The sequence below is a fragment of the Muscardinus avellanarius genome (assembly GCF_963383645.1).
Source record: "Muscardinus avellanarius genome assembly, chromosome: 12".
Taxonomy (NCBI): Eukaryota; Metazoa; Chordata; class Mammalia; order Rodentia; family Gliridae; genus Muscardinus; species Muscardinus avellanarius.
In genome coordinates, this window is record NC_137798.1 from 71,530,481 (window position 1) to 71,548,027 (window position 17,547).

At 33.7% G+C, this 17,547-nt stretch overlaps 1 protein-coding gene across 9 annotated transcripts in view; it reads left to right on the forward strand.

Annotated features, from left to right (window-relative positions):
- GPHN (gephyrin) overlaps positions 1–17,547 on the forward strand; it is a gene marked incomplete at both ends in the record, with an annotated part of 546,660 nt that overhangs the window by 182,835 nt on the left and 346,278 nt on the right. For all 9 annotated transcript variants that reach the window (XM_080706865.1, XM_080706872.1, XM_080706867.1 and 6 more), the window contains one exon: positions 17,196–17,253. In XM_080706865.1, coding sequence (XP_080562991.1) covers positions 17,196–17,253 — 58 coding nt within the window. The remainder of the gene's footprint in view (positions 1–17,195; positions 17,254–17,547) is intronic.

Sequence of the window (17,547 nt, forward strand, 5' to 3'; positions counted from 1 at the left end):
TTACAGATAATACAACCCATGTTCAGAAATTTTCTTAAGGCTATATTGTATTATTGTATAAAAACTGATGCATTTATATATTAGTAATGGTCATTTAAGTCATAATACTTTGTTAAAAATTTGGCATTTTTATCAGGTTATGTAAATTGTTTCCCAGTTTGATTTTATTATTAAAATCTCAGTTTTGATAATTTTTATGGAAATAGCCTATAAGATTATTGAAATTTATCAATTTTTTCAAATAGTTTGATGTCACAGAAGTCATGGATATTCAAATTTTGTTTACCTATTCATTGGATCATTTTGTAACTTTTAAAGTTTATCATTTTTAATAGTACAGTGTCATAGGGAATTAATTAGATAAAAGGAATAATTTATAGTTAGGTGTGTATTCTATTTGCACTTATGAAAATAAAAATAGGGAAATGAGTAAATATTGAAGAGAATAAGTTAATTTAAAACAATTGACTTAGAATTGATAAAAAAGGGGAATATATACACATTGTAAACTACCTTTACAAAGTGTTATTTAAACATAAAACATCCCTTGTAGCTCAGCTTTCCTTATATTGCATAGCATCTCCCATGTTTAAAAAGCAAAATGAAAACTTTATACATTTCATTGTATATCTCATTTCTATACATTCAGACAAATTATTTTCTCTCAAGTTCATTAATGAAGTATAGACTTCAAGGATCTTCTGAAGCTCAAAGAGTGAGAAAAATACATTAATTATTAACACAGTTCTAGAGTACTATCATAAGCATTAATGATAGGTTTCTACTCATCTGCTGGCATATGAAAATACAGCATTACTTAAAATAGAAGACCATATATATATGTACCATAGACCAAAATATGCCCAGTATTTATAAAGTTGTCAATTCCAATTTTGAAGTAATTTTTACACATAATTAACCAGTTAATTAAATGATATGTTTGCAGTGGTAAAGCATAGATAGATGACAACACTGTAAAGACAATGAACAAGACTAGAAATTAATATCCAAATGATATTGTTTTTATTGAAACAGATTTTTTCTCTTTGGTCTTCTCTATTTTTATAACAAAGTAAGACTAGTTTATTTCAAAAATTAGCTCGTTAAACTTGTCTTGGATACCTATAAAAATTCAGAAAAATAATTGACCATAAGACCTCTTTGATCTGCTAGAATTTATTATAAAAAAATCTCAGTTTGAACTTAAATGCACTTCAAGTGTAGGAAGCCAACTAGCAGGGCACTGACAGATTTTTTTCTTTAAGATATATATAGATTTAATTTTTCTTTTCTTCAGGTCCCCAAGTTGTCCTGAGGTTTTTTCAGTCCTACCAAGAAGTAACATTCTTTGTTTGTTTATTTCTGGTATTAGGGATTGAACCCAGGGGCTTTCTACCTCCAAACTATACCTCTCTCCCTATTTTACTTTTTTATTTTGAAACAGGGTTTCTCTTTCTGAAAATCTTAAGTTGCTAAGGCTGGTCTCAACCCTACGATCCTCCAATTTCAGCCTCCCAAATAATAGAATTATAGGCATGTGCCAGCATGCCTGGCTCAGGAAGTATCAGCCTTATACATGAATCTGAGAACCTTGGAAAACAGGTGCCAAACCAATTATTTCAAGAGCCTTTATATATAATTTGTTTCTTAAAGTCAGCCTTCACCACTAAAAGCTATCTTATCATATTCACTTTTATGCATTATACTCAAAGATGACATTATAGTCAGAGCTTTGGTGATAAAATTATCTTAATATGCCTTATGTTGTGATAAAAGAATATATGAACCTGGGCATATACATTTATGAAGAACAGAGATTTATTTCTAACAATTTTTTTTTTTTTTTTTTTTTTTTTTTGCGGGTCTGGGGATGGAACCCAGGGGCATTTGACCTCCGAGTTACACCCCCTGCCCTATTTTTTATTCTTTATTTTGAAACCGGGTCTCACTGAGTTGCAGAGGGCCTCACTAAGTAGCTGAGGCTGTCCGCGAACCGTGATCCTCCAGGTCTCAGCCTCCCGAATGCTGGGATTACAAGCGTGCGCCACCACGCCCGGCTTTATTTCTAACAATTTTGAAAGTGGGGAAATCTAAGACCAAGAAGCTTGTATCTGATGATGGCTTTCTTACTTCATCATCCTGTGGCAGAAGGCAGTAGGGCAAGGGAGCAGCATGTGAAAAAGGAAGGGACTGAGAGAGAACACAACATTTTAGTCTTATATTAGTTTTTTAAATTAATACTTATGCAAATATAATAAACAAACTACAAGTAAATTAATCTCATCTTAGCTAGTTTTTACCACACAAGATGCCCTTTCCAAAATTCTCTTTCTACAAACATATACTTAAAACAAAAAAACTATGGAAGCTGAGATAGGAAAAAAGCTACGGAAGCTGGTTGTGACCAGTCTCATCTACTTAATGGCCCTCTGCAACTTATTGAGACCCTGTTTCAAAATACAGAATAAAAAAAAAAGGGCTAGGGTTTCCTGGTACTGCAATAAAAAGAAAGAAAAAAAAGAAAAAAGAAAGCAAAAAAAAAAGTATCACTTTTCTTCCTACTCATTTCCTCTTTCTCACTCTAGAGTAACAATCATTTCTACTTGAGTACAAACTTATTCTATTTTCTTAACAAAACTACATCTAAATCTATTTTTTTTACTATAATGAACATCTGAAGATGAATACTTTATAAAGAAAAAAAAGATTCACTTTTGAGATTCAGGGAGGGCAATAACATCAACTTGGTTCTGATGAAGGCCTCATGGTAAATAATATCATGATGGGAGTGTGTGTGACACAGAGATAACATTCAACACAGAAAGGCAGAGGAAGTTGTGGAGCAAGGCTGTTCTTTTATAACAACTTACTGTGAGACTTAACTAGAGTTCTCAAAGAACAACATGAGTTCCTTTGAAGGACAGTGCCTTCTCTGTCCTGATTACTTCCCCATCTCATAAAGACCCACCACCTCACAACATTACCACACTAAGGACTAAGTTTCCAACACATTTTGAGAGTCACACTGTATGGCAGTAAACATTTTTACTGCTTTAATCCAAAAACACTGAATACACGACTTAAAGGAAGGAAGTTTTATTTGCTGACATTCTTTGGAGACTTTAAGTTAAATGTATGTAATGGTAGCATCTGTGGAATCTAAGGCATGGTGGCAGGGAATTGAAGAGAGAAACCATGGTCAGAACTCTGTTCTTACATCATGGAGGCGAAAAACAGATTGAGCAAGGGAGAAGAGCTTATACAACCGGAGGAGAAGACCTTATATATTCCCCAAGGCTATACTCCCAAGGACCTACCTGAGCAACTAAGCCCCTTCTTTTAACATTGGTACCTTGTTTCCATGAGAGCTAGGAGAACATTCCATATCCAAGCCATTACACACTCAGACCATATCCAAACCATAGAAGCACTCTTCCTTATCAAAAATCTCATCCTACCTTCACTGAATACTTTGCTCATCATTTCCCCATTGTTTTAGTAGTTTTAATTACATATATTTATAGAATTCTTAACTTTTAGTAACTTTAATTCTAGTAAAATTAGAAAGTAAGCAGCTATAAACTGTCACATACCAATATTTGGTAGACCAATGGATTTATGAATTATTTAATAAATAACAAGTTATTTCATAAGATATTTATGAAACTATTTCATATTTTTTAGAAATAAATGTTTTCTTATAGTTTATCAGCATGGTACATGACATGTTTACTATGGATTCACATATCTATAATTCCTCTGTAATAAGAAGCCAAAAACAAATAAGCTTATACATATGCTCAGCCATTAATATTTGAATATTTTATTTTATTTGGAAATAATGTAGATATGACCATCATTTAATTTTTTTTAGTATAAGTGTGTATGTGGAGTGCTATAGATTGAACCCATGGGCATTGTACCACTGAGCTATATTCCCACACCCTATTTTGTTTTTTATCTGGAAACATTGTCTTACTAAGTTGCTCAGAGCACAGAGCCTTTTACTAAGTTGCAAGAGGTTGACTTTAAATCTGAAATCTTCTCTGAGCCTCCCAAGTACTGGGACTACAGGCATATGCCACCATTTCTGGCTTTACATAGTATAACTTTAGGGGTGTGAGTTACCAAAGAGATTTGAGAACATACATTTATATAGATATATTGAAAAGCATAATTGTTCAAAGTTTACCTATAAACTTTTTTCCTACCTTTGTTTACTTATTTTTAACAATTATTGAATTACTGATAAGAATTTTGTTGTATAACACACAAAGCAAACAGTCCTCTTAAATTATTCTTGTTGGCAAATCAGGCAAATATCTAAACTATCACAGATGCAAATAAGCTAGCAAATAAAATTTATAGTGGTCTTCATTTTTTCCATGTATCCAACAATTCGTTTTAATGTACAGTTTGTTTTCCAGTTATACTTATAGCTTTATAATCTTAGAAATCTTATGAAGATAACAAGTTTGTTGCTAGTAGAAGAAAAGTTGATACACACACACACACACACACACACACACACACACACACACACATATATTTTTGCAGTACTGGGGATGGAACCTAGGAGCATTGTACCTCCGAGCTACACCCCAGCACTATTTTTTAGTCTTTTTTTATTTTTTGAAGCAGAATCTCACTGAGTCGCGAAGGGCCTCGCTAAGTAGCTGAGGCTGTCCGCAAACCCTGATCCTCTGGTGTCAGTTCCTGAATGCTGGGATTACAAGCATGTGCCACCATGCCCAGCCTAGTTGCATGTATATTTAATACTGACAATCTTGTTTTTATTTTACCAAATATTTTTAAGCCAGCTTTGTTTACTAAATATTATCTTATATCCCATGAATTTAATAAATTGGGATTCGTTTCTATATTCTTTAAAGTTTTGGCAATACCTAGTTTATTAAAGCATGTATTTTTCTTTATATCAATTAAATAGTGCTCTTTTGTGGGATTTTATAAATATGGTAGTTCCATATGGAGTTAGAAAAATATGCTGGGTGTGGTGGCGCATGCTTGTAATTCTAGCATTTGGGAGGCTGAGACCAGAGGATTGCGGTTCGCGGACAGCCTCAGCTACTTATTGAGGCCTTGTGCAACTCAGTGAGACCTGGTTTCAAAATAAAGAATAAAAAATCGGGCAGGGGGTACAGCTCGGAGGTCAAATGCCCCTGGATTCCACCCCAAGACCCATTAAAAAAAAGAAAAATATAAATCTATAACATAGTTGTTATATGTAGACATAAATATATACACAGATATTTTATAGGTAATCTTTTCTCTACTTTATAATTTTATTTGAACTGGCAGGTGTTAAAGTTATCTTCTCAGTAGGCTATTTTTTATCGATATTTGTGTAAAAGGCTTTTAAGATTTTCATTTGCCTTCATAAATAATATTATGGAGACTATTAAATATATTTTAGGCAAGTAACTGAGAACATTTAGGGCTGTTATGATGTATACGAACTCCATTTGAGTAGATAAAACACCCAGTCTATTTTGTATCGTCATTTTTAGTTTTCAGCCTTAGGTAATTATTTTTGGGATCCCCAAGTCCCTGGAATAAAGGGTGGCTTAAAGTTCAAGTAACTGAGGAACTGAAATGGGAAGGGAAAAACTCTAAAAGGGACAAATAGGGATAAGTGAATATAGGGGTTTGAAGAGGGTCATATCAAGGAGTGAAGGGAACTAAAGAGAAGATTAAAGATAGCAAAGGAACAAAGAGGAAGAGAAGTGACAAGAAGGAAGAATTCTCTTTTTACCTACTTTTATTTGTGCATTGTAATTATCATGTTCAATGTGATACAAAAACATACATGCACATATCACTTGGTTTATTTCACTTGAATCCCACCCCACTACCCCCTCCTCCCTCCTCATACATGTAAGTGAGATTGTCAGTAATACTTTCAAATATGGTCGTAACTAGAATTCTTTTTTTTTTTTTTTTTTTTGGTGGTACTGGGGTTCCTGGAAGCCCTTCTACCTCCGGGCTACACTCCCAGACCTATTTTTACATTTTCATTTTGGAAACAGGGTCTCCTAAACCAGCGCGCGCGGCTGGCTTCGAACCTGCGCGATCCTCCTGTCTCCGCCTCCCAAGCGCGGGGATTACAAGCGTGCGCCACCACGCCCGGCGTAACTAGAATTCTTAAAGCAGCCAGTTTGGGGAGATCTTACGTTTCCCAAAGTTGTGAATGAAGTTCCGAATTATGTTTAGTAAAATTGTTCCAACAAAAAAGAAGGTGGACATATTCAGCTGAACATGTAGTTCTCAGGGGATTGAGAAGGAAGTTTCAGTTGACTCAGAATTTCCCATGAAAGGGACAGAGAACACAAAGGTCTTAAAAAATGGCCTTTACAGGCTTTAAATATCAACGTCCAATAAAGCAACTTCTTTATTATTAAAAAAAATCAAATATCTTAAAAGGATTCAGCAAAGACAACCAGTAAATATTTCATGCCAGAATTTCAGTATTTCATTCCCTTTACCTACCTTCCTTCCTGCCTAATATGAGTAACTCAAAACTAAAGTCAAAAGATCATTTATTTAAACAATCAATCAATCAATCTTTTAGTACTGGGGACTGAACCTCCAATATTTTAGTACAGGAGTATTCTACCTCCAAAGTACACACCAAACACTTTAATTTTTTATTTTGAAACAGGGTTTTTACTAAGTAGCTGAGAGTCTTAACTATATTGCCAAGGCTGTCCTTGAAACTGATTCTCTTGTCTCAGCCTCTCCTAGGGGAGAGGAAATCTATTGAAAAGAGAAATGTAGGGTCTTTCTGGGGCAATAGAAGTAGTCTATACAAAAGTCACACTTTATCCTCAATTCTAATTTCTATAATTTTACTATCTTCAGTCAATCAACACTGTCCTGGAAATATTAAGTGGAAAATTCCAAAATTATACAATATGTAAGTTTGAAATTGTGTGCCATTTCTAAGAGCATGGTGAAATATTCTGTAGTCCTGCTCCATCCCACCTGTGATGTGCATCATCTTTTTTACCCAATATATCCATACAGCATATGTTCCCTGTCCATTAGTCAGTCATTAGCTATCTCTTTTACCAGATAAACTGAAGATCAAATCAGGAAAATAACCGTAGAAATAATAAAGGTGCTTCAAAAAGAACTCAGAGAGAGCCAAAAAGAGATAAAGGATGCAATTAATGAAGTAAAGGCCTCAATACAAAGCACAAACAACCGATTAGACCACATGGAGAACAGAATCTCGCTCTTAGAAGATGAACATTCCAAAAATGAACGCATAGTTTCTAATCTAGAAAAAAATATTCGACAGCAGGAATCTGACATTGAAGAAATATGGGCCCATTTTAAGAGAGCTAACCTAAGAATAATTGGAATAGAGGAAGGAAAAGAAAGTGAAACCAAAGGGATCAACAATCTCTTCAAGGAAGTAATAGCAGAAAATTTTCCAAACATAGAGCAAGAGGTTGATAAACACAGGTCCAGGAAACTTATAGAACTCCCTTTAGACAGGATCGGAGAAGAGGATCCCCACGCCACATAATTGTCAAAATGACCAATGTGGAAGCCAAGCAGAGAATCTTAAAGGCAACAAAAACAAAGGGCCAAGTGACATTCAGAGGCAAACCAATTAGAATCACTCCAGACTTCCCAAACCAAGTCATGAGAGCCAGAAGGGCTTGGAGTAACATATTCCAAACTCTGAAAGAAAACAACTTTCAGCCAAAAAGTTCCTACCCAGCAAAACTTTCTATCAAATTAGATGGAGAAATAAGAAGCTTCCATGACAAACAGAAACTGAAGGAATTTATGTCTTTAAAACCAGCACTAGAGAAAATACTCAAAGAGATTAACTACAAAGAAGAAATAGGCAACACACACCAGAACCAGAGAAACAAGATTTTCCATCCAACAGACAACTAAGATTGGTTATCTGTGGAGATTCATTATTTATTATAGTCTTTTACCTATCTCTAAATTGTATTGTTTGTCTTTACTGTTGTTAATTTTTAGGATTTCTAGTTGGAATATTAATATACCTTCAGATATAGCATTTGGAAATATTTTATCCCATTCTATTAGTAACTTTTAACTCTGTTTACATTGTCTTTGGATATACAATATTTTTTTATTTTTTAGGGAGTTTATATACTCTTCTGTTGCCTGTGCCACTGAAATCATATCCACGAAATCACTACCAATTTCAATGTTGTGAGGTTTTATGACCCAGATTTTCTTCTAAAAGTTTATAGTCTTAAGATTTATATTTAGGTCTTTTATCTATTTTGAGTTAATACTTGTATATGGGATTAGGTAAGGGTCCAATTTTATTCTTTTCCATGTAATTATTATGTTTCAACAATATTTAGTTAAAAGATTATTATTTCCACCACCAAATGTTCGTGGAAACCTTGTCAAAAATAACTTGACAATATAGGGAAGTATTTAGCTCTAGGCTTGTATTTAACTCCAATGGTTTATATATCTGCCTTTATAACAGTACTACACTGTTTCAATTATTGTAGCTTTATATGGTTTGAAATCAGAAAATATATATCTTCTAGCTTTGTTCTTTTTCAAGATCGTTTTGGGTATCTAGAATCCATATTCCATATTAGGATAGATTTTTTTCTGAAATATAAATATATGATAGTTTCACCTAAATGAATAAAAATAAATATTCTCTGGTAAGAAAGAAAGCAAAAAGAAATATTGAAATGTTATCTTTAAGTCATCAAAAGCTTGGTATCAGACAAATGAAACTGTTATGTGAGATTATCATTTTTAATTTTGGATAAATTGCTATAATACAATGTCAACCACTAAGATATCAACCACTAAGCCAAGCATGGGAAGGAGGGTTGGGGAGAGAATGGGGTGGGGATCGGGTGGGGGCTGACTGGGTGATGTGTGCATGTTTGTCTACAAAAGTTTGTATCCCACTATGATGTATGAATACAGTGCACCAATAAAAAATAAAAAATAAAAAATAAAATTAATGGGATGACAACAACTTAATATAATACTGGTAAGCATGTATTATATTACAATACTCAGAATTAGATTTACTTAGTTGTTGAAGGAAGGGAGAATATACACCAGAGACTCTGGGGCATCTTGGTAAGGGAATTAATAGGAATTTATCATAAGATTTTTCTCATACTTAGTCTTTTCAGTATGGTCTGCTGGGGTCTACTTCTGTTCCTTCTAACGTGTCAGCCACCTAAACACTATTTCAAATCTTTAAATAAGGGTAATTGTTGGTGTTATCTAGTTATTTTTCATCTTTGCAGATCACTGTCTTTTACTGAGTTTCATTATATATATACCAACATTGTAGTTTTACATATTTTGTCTGTCATATTTAATTATTCTGGGTAGTATGGAAAAATCATTATTTTTTTTTATCTAGGTCAGGAATTAAAGTTCTGATATTAATTTTAAAAGAAAATACTGAGGTTGGATAAGAATGTGGGTAGCCTGAAAATTTTAGATGCCAGTGTATATTTGGAAGACAAGAAAGACCAGAAAGCTTAAATGAAAGAAGTAATGTTAATATAGTGACAGTTTTTAAAAAATTAATTTTAGAACCTCTTGATCTGTGGAAAGAGATGTTACATTGTTTAAATATACTGATTGGTAAGTATTTATCAATTAATTCCATGTTCCTCAAGAAGAATATTTACTGATTTAATTTTTTTTTTTTTTTTTTTTTTGTGGTACTGGGGTTCCTGGAAGCCCTTCTACTTCCGGGCTACACTCCCAGACCTATTTTTACATTTTTATTTGGAAACAGGGTCTCCTAAGCCAGCGCGCGCGGCTGGCTTCGAACCTGTGCGATCCTTCTGTCTCTGCCTCCCAAGCGCGGGGATTACAAGCGTGCGCCACCACGCCCAGCGTTACTGATTTAATTTTAAACACCAAATATATTTCTTATATATGGTGAATGCTCAATCAGTGTATGTTTCCGGAATCAGACACCTGGTATTTCTTAATAGAATTCATATTTATTTTCCCCAAGAGGCATATCATATGAAAATAATGCTCATTTATAAAATTTGTTATTTTATAAGTGATAATTTTCATTCAGTTAAAAAATCCCATTCTCATTATACTAGTCTGTTTTTACTTTGCTACTATAGAACTATTAACTGTCTGATTTGTGTCTCTATGTATTTATTCTTTTAGTCATTAACTAAAAATTTTGAGCACTATACTGACCAAAGACCAGTGTAATTCCTTATCTATTGCAATCTAGAGATTAGTGGTTAAGACTGAAATAATCTATTAATTCTCATACACAGAGGAGATATAGTTTAGAAGATATTTTGAATGGAAGTTACCAAAAATAATATGTGAACAATGAGAAATATGTTTTTGATAAACATAAAATCCATATATTAATTAGTTTTAAGTACTTAGTTGCAATTTTGAATTATTTTGATAGTAAGTTATTGAATGATGGTTACTTATTCATTTCTTCCTCTTTATTATACAGATCCTTTTCTTTAACATTCTGTAAAGTTTGAATAAACATAACAACCATATACTCAGATGTTTAATCCCAGACCTAGGAAATATTCCTGGTTTGTGAGTTCCTCTGCTTCATCACCATTATAACTATCAAATGTAGTCCATTACCAGATTTTATCAGTTCCTCCTCCAAAATTATATCAAATCTATATTATCTCTTCTACCACCTTGGTTCAAGCTGTAACTTTATCTCTTACTTGAATTGTTACAGTGCTTCTAAATATTTATTTCAACTCCTATCACCTCTAATCCATTCTTCATATAGCAGCTAAGAGAAGCCTTTTATTAACAGGAAATTATATCATGATATTTTTCTCCTAAGACCACTTAGGTTTTAACATTCAGAATAAAATTCAGTCTATTAAAGATAAACTATGAGACCTTGGTACATGACCTTCTCTCCAATCAGCTCATTGCAAATTTTCTCTCATTTATTTCATACAATCTATACTGGCTTTCTTTTTATTACAACAAATCTACCTTGGTGCTTTTCACTTTTTGCTCTCCTTTGCCTAGATTTATTTTTTTAAATCTGGCTTTTTAATGGCTACTTATGGATATCAAATCATGTCACCTCACTCGGGCCTTCTAAAATAAACCTGCCAAAAATAACTTCTGTATGACAATATAGTTGATGCAAAGGTATTGTATTATTTCTTTCCTTATTTAGTTTTTATCTTCTAGTATTTTGTGAAAATTGTGAGTTCATTGTATTTATCTTTGTTTTAGCTAGAAAAATATTTAGGAGATCAGGAAATAAATACTTGATATGGATCTTTCCCCAGTTTTCTGAGTAAAATCTGAGCTATATGGCAGGATCATAACCACAGCATACAGTAACATAGCATAATGATACTGATCCAGGGTGGTGGTACATACCTGTAATCTCAGTATTTGGGCAGCCTAAACAGGAGGATCACAGTTCAGGGCAAAGTACAATAACTTATAAAGACCCTGTTTCAAAAAAATAAGGGCTAGGGGTATAACTCAGTGACAGAATGTCCTGGGGTTCAGTTCTCAGTACCACAAAATAATAACAATAATATTAATAATTGATGATTTCTGAAAATTTCATCCATGTATTTTATCTGAGATGAGCTTTAATTTTATAGACATAAAGTAAAAGATAAGAATTGATATATACATTTTTAAGATCTAAAGTTATTCCTAATTTTCAATGAATATTTTTATTAAATATTGGAATTCAGTATTTACTGTGTTCAACATTGTGTTAGATAAGCACTATGGTTAAAGGACAGTAAATGTTCTCAAAATGTATTCTAAATGTGGCAAATGAGTGGTGACCTTGTATAGAAATTGAATGAAACTCATTACCAAAATCCACAAAAATCAACTAGTTTTAGTAGTTATTTCCTACATGAAGCCATAATTAAGATGCACATTTCCCAAACTGCACCCAAGTAGCCTCATATGCCCACAGAATATTACAGAGTATTTTTTGAGAGAAACCAGCAACATTTTCTGTTAGATGTCATAGAAAGAACTAGCTGAAGGTAGTTCACATTTTCATCATTAGATTGCACCTTTATGACAATGTCTTTGTGAAGTTGGGTTTCTCACAGATAACTGTGATTAAAAGCAAGTAATATAAGAAAATCAGTATGAAACAGAAAGCAAAGGCAATGCTGTCTGTTATGATTCATGGCCCAACAGGTACACCCATCTCATTAGTAATTGTAGGTATTCAGGAAAAAAATTGAAATACTATTTTTCATTTAATTTTTTGTGTTTGTTTTTCCCCCAAGACAACTACTAAGTTTTAGGACATAAACTGAAGTTAATTAATACAGAGAACTACAAGGTACTTTTGACTTACAGGTGCCATGAACCAATTGTTCTTATATCCAGGGGACCTTGAACTGAGAAAGTTTGGAGACTTTTGATACAACTTTGATTTAAAATTCAAAAAAACTTCAGTCTGTTTTTGTGGATATATGGTTATAGATGGTCACTTAAGAAGTAATGTCAGAGCTGAGTACAATAGCACATGTCTCTAATCCCAGTTCTTGGGAGTCTAAGACAGGAAGAACACAAATTTAAGGGCAGTCTTAGGAACCTAGCACAACCCTCAGCAACTTAAGGAGATCTTGTTTAAAAAAAAAAAAAAAAATTTGAGCCGGGAGTGGTGGCGCATGCTTGTAATCCCCGCGCTTGGGAGGCAGAGACAGGAGGATCGCGCTGGTTCCGAGCCAGCCTCGCTGGCTTAAGAGACCCTGTTTCCACATAAAGTTAAAAAATAGGTCTGGGAGTGTAGCCCGTGGGAGTGTAGCCCAGAGGGCTTCCAGGAACCCCAGTACCACTAAAAAAAAAAAATTGAAAAAGGCTGGGACTGTGCATGATACTATATGCCTGTAACCCCCAGAACTTGGAAGGCTGAGACAGGAAAATTGCAGTTTTGAGGCCAGCCTGAACAACTTACTGAGGTCTTATTTCAGAATTAGAAAGGGCTAGGGTGCATAAGTCAGAGGTGGAATACTCCTATATTCAATCTCCAGTACAAAAAAATGGAATTAATTTTTGTTTAAAATAAGTGGTAAAAAAGAGTACCATAGAAGTACATAGAATAAAAACTAATATTTCGTATGTTATTTTCATTATTTATAGCACAATGTTATATTTATTAATCTTATATTACAGATGTGTTCAACAATCATGAGATAAATGGTGATGCAAGGAACCAAAGGAAACTAAATATTTTGCTCAAAATTTACATCTCTCTGGGTTAAACTCTTATTTAAATTCATTTCCACAGCTTACATGGTCTTTTCCCATGATGAGTGATAAGTGAGTTTCCTGTTTATGGGAATGCTGTAATGAGGCTTTCCTTAGGTGATGCCTGTACACTGCCTAGTAGATACTTTGGGACCTGCCTGTGGGTCTACTCTTTAGCTAAGGACTTTAAAATTTTGGGTATGCTAATTAGCATCAAATCATGCATGAACACATTAAAAGTGAGTATATCAGTTCAAAACCCTTTATAGGGCTGATTTCTTGACCTCCTTAACCATGTACTTTCTTCTTCCCTGGACATGGAAAGTTAAAACCATTCCTTTCTGCAGTCTTCCCATATCCGGGGAATAGATGGAAAAAAGAACTGTAGAGCACTGGGTTTGGTCCTTCCATTTGGTTTATCTGCCCTTGAAAGGGGGGTGGATATTGAGATCCACTCTCCTTCAGAGTATTTGGCTTTTGCAGGCTTTTATTTCTGGCCTTTTATATCTTAGTTGCTATGGAACTATTCTTAGCTTAATACATGGGTAAAAAGAAAAAGAAGAGGGGGAAAAATAGAACCCGACAGGTTCTACAGGAAAAAAACAGGCAGTTTTTTCCATTCTCTGTCTCTACAATTGAAGTGTTTAGATAATTTTTGTTGGGTCTTTCTCATACCACTCAGTGCTCACTTCTGGGTTTCTGTTTTTAGAGATAGTAGGAAAAATAAACGTTAAATTAATCTCTGTTTTGATGTTCTCTCTCCATCTGCATACTACTATTTACCTTTCAGAGTTTTCAAATAAGTATACATGCATTCTATGTAGATTTTACAGTTGGAAGTAGGACATCTGATTGAATTTTTAAATTATTTCATTGAGCCGGGCGTGGTGGCACACGCTTGTAATCCCGCGCTTGGGAGGCAGAGACAGGAGGATCATGCAGGTTCGAAGCCAGCCGCACTGGCTTAAGAGACTCTTGTTTCCAAATTAAAAAAAATATTAAATAGGTCTGGGAGTGTAGCCCAGAGGTAGAAGGGCTTCCAGGAACCCCAGTAACACCAAAAAAAAAAAATTATTTCATTGATATGATTGCATAACCACCTATTTCACAATCATGTCAATAGATACTCAATAGATACTGAAAAAGCATTTGACAAAACTCAGCACCAGCTGTGCGTGGTGGCACACACTTCTAATCCCAGCATTTGGGAGGCTGAGACCAGAGGATCGCGGTTCATGGACAGCCTCACTTTTTGCAACTCAGTGAGACTCTGTTTCAAAATAAAGAATAAAAAGTAGGATTGGAGGTGTAGCTTGGAGGTAAAATGCCCCTGGGTTCCATCCCTAGTACCGCAACCCCCCCAAAACAGAACAAAAACCTCAGCACCCATTCATGTTAAAAAACACTTCAGAATATCAGGATAGAAGATAACTTGCCTCAGCATCACAAAGCCCATATAAAGTAAACTCAAAGCCAACATCATATTGAATCAGGAAAGACTATAAGAATATGATAAGAACAAGAGAGAGCTCCTGCTCTGGAGAAGATAACAGATATGAAACATTCAATAATGGTAAATTGTGGAAAATACTCTTCGGGAATAAGACAAACATTTAAAAATTATTTTATTATTCTTTAAGATAAAACTTGTAAGAGGTTGAGGTTTTAGTAATAATGTTGAATGTACATTAGCACATTTATATATGGAGATAAATGAAAATTTTTAAAATGAAATGTGGTAAGTTTTAAGAGTTACTTTGCCATTTATCTAGTCAGTAGCATTAATTATATAATATTAATATTCAATATGTCATCTATGAGAAGTAGTAATTTAATGAGAGTTTACACTAATCATGAAAAAACAATTTAAGAGGAAAACTTAAGTATAATTGCACTGTTACTTTAGAACCCGAGATTAGAAATCTTTATTATAATAGCTAATAATTATAGAAATAATTTTTATACAGATTTCAAAAAGTATCACAGGTTTTCTGTAGCATAGGAAATTATAATATACTTTTAATTGCTTATTTGAATTTATAGAATATATGGATGTTTTATCAAGGCTTTACATTTTTAGAGTAATTTTATTACATAGAACAATTGAGAGGAAGATACAGAAATTTCCCATATACTTGCTAAGCCCCCACATGCAAATCCTTTTCTGCTGTTAACATCCACCAAAGTTGTACATTTTTTATAATTGATGAACCTACATTGACATGTCATTATCACCTAAAAAGTCCATCACTTACATCAGGGTTCTGTACTTATGCAAATGTGCATATATGCCATTTGTTCATTTTAATCCAAGTGGGAAGATACTAAACCATATGCATCACTTGCCTCACCTTTTAAAAAGGCAAAATCATTAAAGTTGACAGGAATATTAATCTGGAAATTTACCTTTATTTTATCTTCCTAGGATTAGATTCTAGGATCATCAGTATTTTAGCTAATATTAATCATAATTATCAAGAAATAAATGAACAAATCATTGAAGTAGAATTGACATGTATTGTAGTAGCATTGTTTTTATTTTTCTTCCACAAGTCAACCATTTTTACCACGTCTTCTTTATATTATTATTTTACTGTAATCTATTAATCAATTTATATGACAGCTGTGTAGATCATGTATCTGATACCCATTGTACTTTGTAATGATAAGTATTTTAAAAACTTTATATTTTGAGTTGGGCTGGTGGTACACATCTATAATCCCAGTATTTGGGAGCAGAGGCTGAGACAGGAAGATTGAGGATAGCCTCAGCAAGTAGTGAGACGCTCATCAACGAAATGAGACCCTGTTTCCAAATAAGATATAAAATCGGGCTGGGGAATATACCTCAAAGGTAAAATGCTTTTTGGTTCAATCTCCAGTACCACAAAGCCCAAAAACCTGTATTTTGAAATAATTTCAAAATTTTTCATTACAGTCTTGAGTTAACAGTAGTTTTTGTCCTAATGTTGCTGTCTCAGCAATCTCAGCTTCTAGTTGAATAACTTTAATAATTGATAATGAAACTTTGGTAAATGCCAATTGAAACCTCTTAATTTTTTATGTTAGTAACCTATAGTTGTGGTGGTTTACTCATTACCTTACAGTGGCCTTGTTTACATCATTTCTGATATCCTTATATAAAGTGAATTATTAAAATTCATTAGTATTTGCACCATTTAGCCAGGCGTGGTGGCGCACGCTTGTAATCCCCGCGCTTGGGAGGCGGAGACAGGAGGATCTCGCAGGTTCGAAGCCAGCCTCGCTGGCGTAAGAGACCCTGTTTCAAAAATATAAAATAGGTCTGGGAGTGTAGCCCAGAGGTAGAAGGGCTTCCAGGAACCCCAGTACCACCAAAAAAAAAAAAGTATTTGCACCATTTAATCAGCCTCCTAGTACTAGGATTGCAGGCATACACCACCATATTCAGCTTAAATAATTTTTTTAAAAAAGCAAAACAAATATTGACATATCAGTTGTCATATCAGACACATAGTAACACAAGATATTAATAACAGAATGGGAGAGGTGGGCAGGTGGGAGCACATGGAAGGATAAATTAAATTCTCTTTAATTGTTATAAACCAAAAACTACTCAAAGAAATAGTTTGTTAAATTAAAAAGCAAGTGACATGTCTATTACAGGTTTCTAATACATGTTAGTCATGACAGAAAAACCATCAATAGAAGATTAGTCATGGATAAAAATCTAGGTTAATGTTTCCTCTTTCAATAGCCATTTGCTGTCTACCTCTTTTAAACTAATACATGAATCAGGTTAAACACAAAATGCTTTCTTCTAGTTATTGGACTGGGACATGGAAAATTATTGGTGGCACTCTAGTTCTAATGGCATAAATTTTTAGTATATTTTATATGTTTTTGCTGGTTTTGAGAATATTTTCTTTTCCTAATTTCAGGTTGGGTGGGACGATATCAGCATACAAGATTGTACCTGATGAAATAGAAGAAATCAAGGTATAATATGGTACTTTTCACCACTAAAAAGACTTAATATCTTGAAGGGGAGTTGGAGAAAGAATACTTTTTTGTTTTATATCAATGAATCTTTGACTTTATTATACACTGTTAACATTCAGTTTTTCTGCTTGAATTTAAAAAATACACACAATAACATTATATTTCATTTATCATTTGCACTAAATTTCTGAGAAAAATATTTGGAGAATCAAAAAGGAGCCCTTTCTTATGCATTTTTAAAAATTCTACATTAGAAAGATTGTGAATAAGCATTAGAGTTCATATATGATT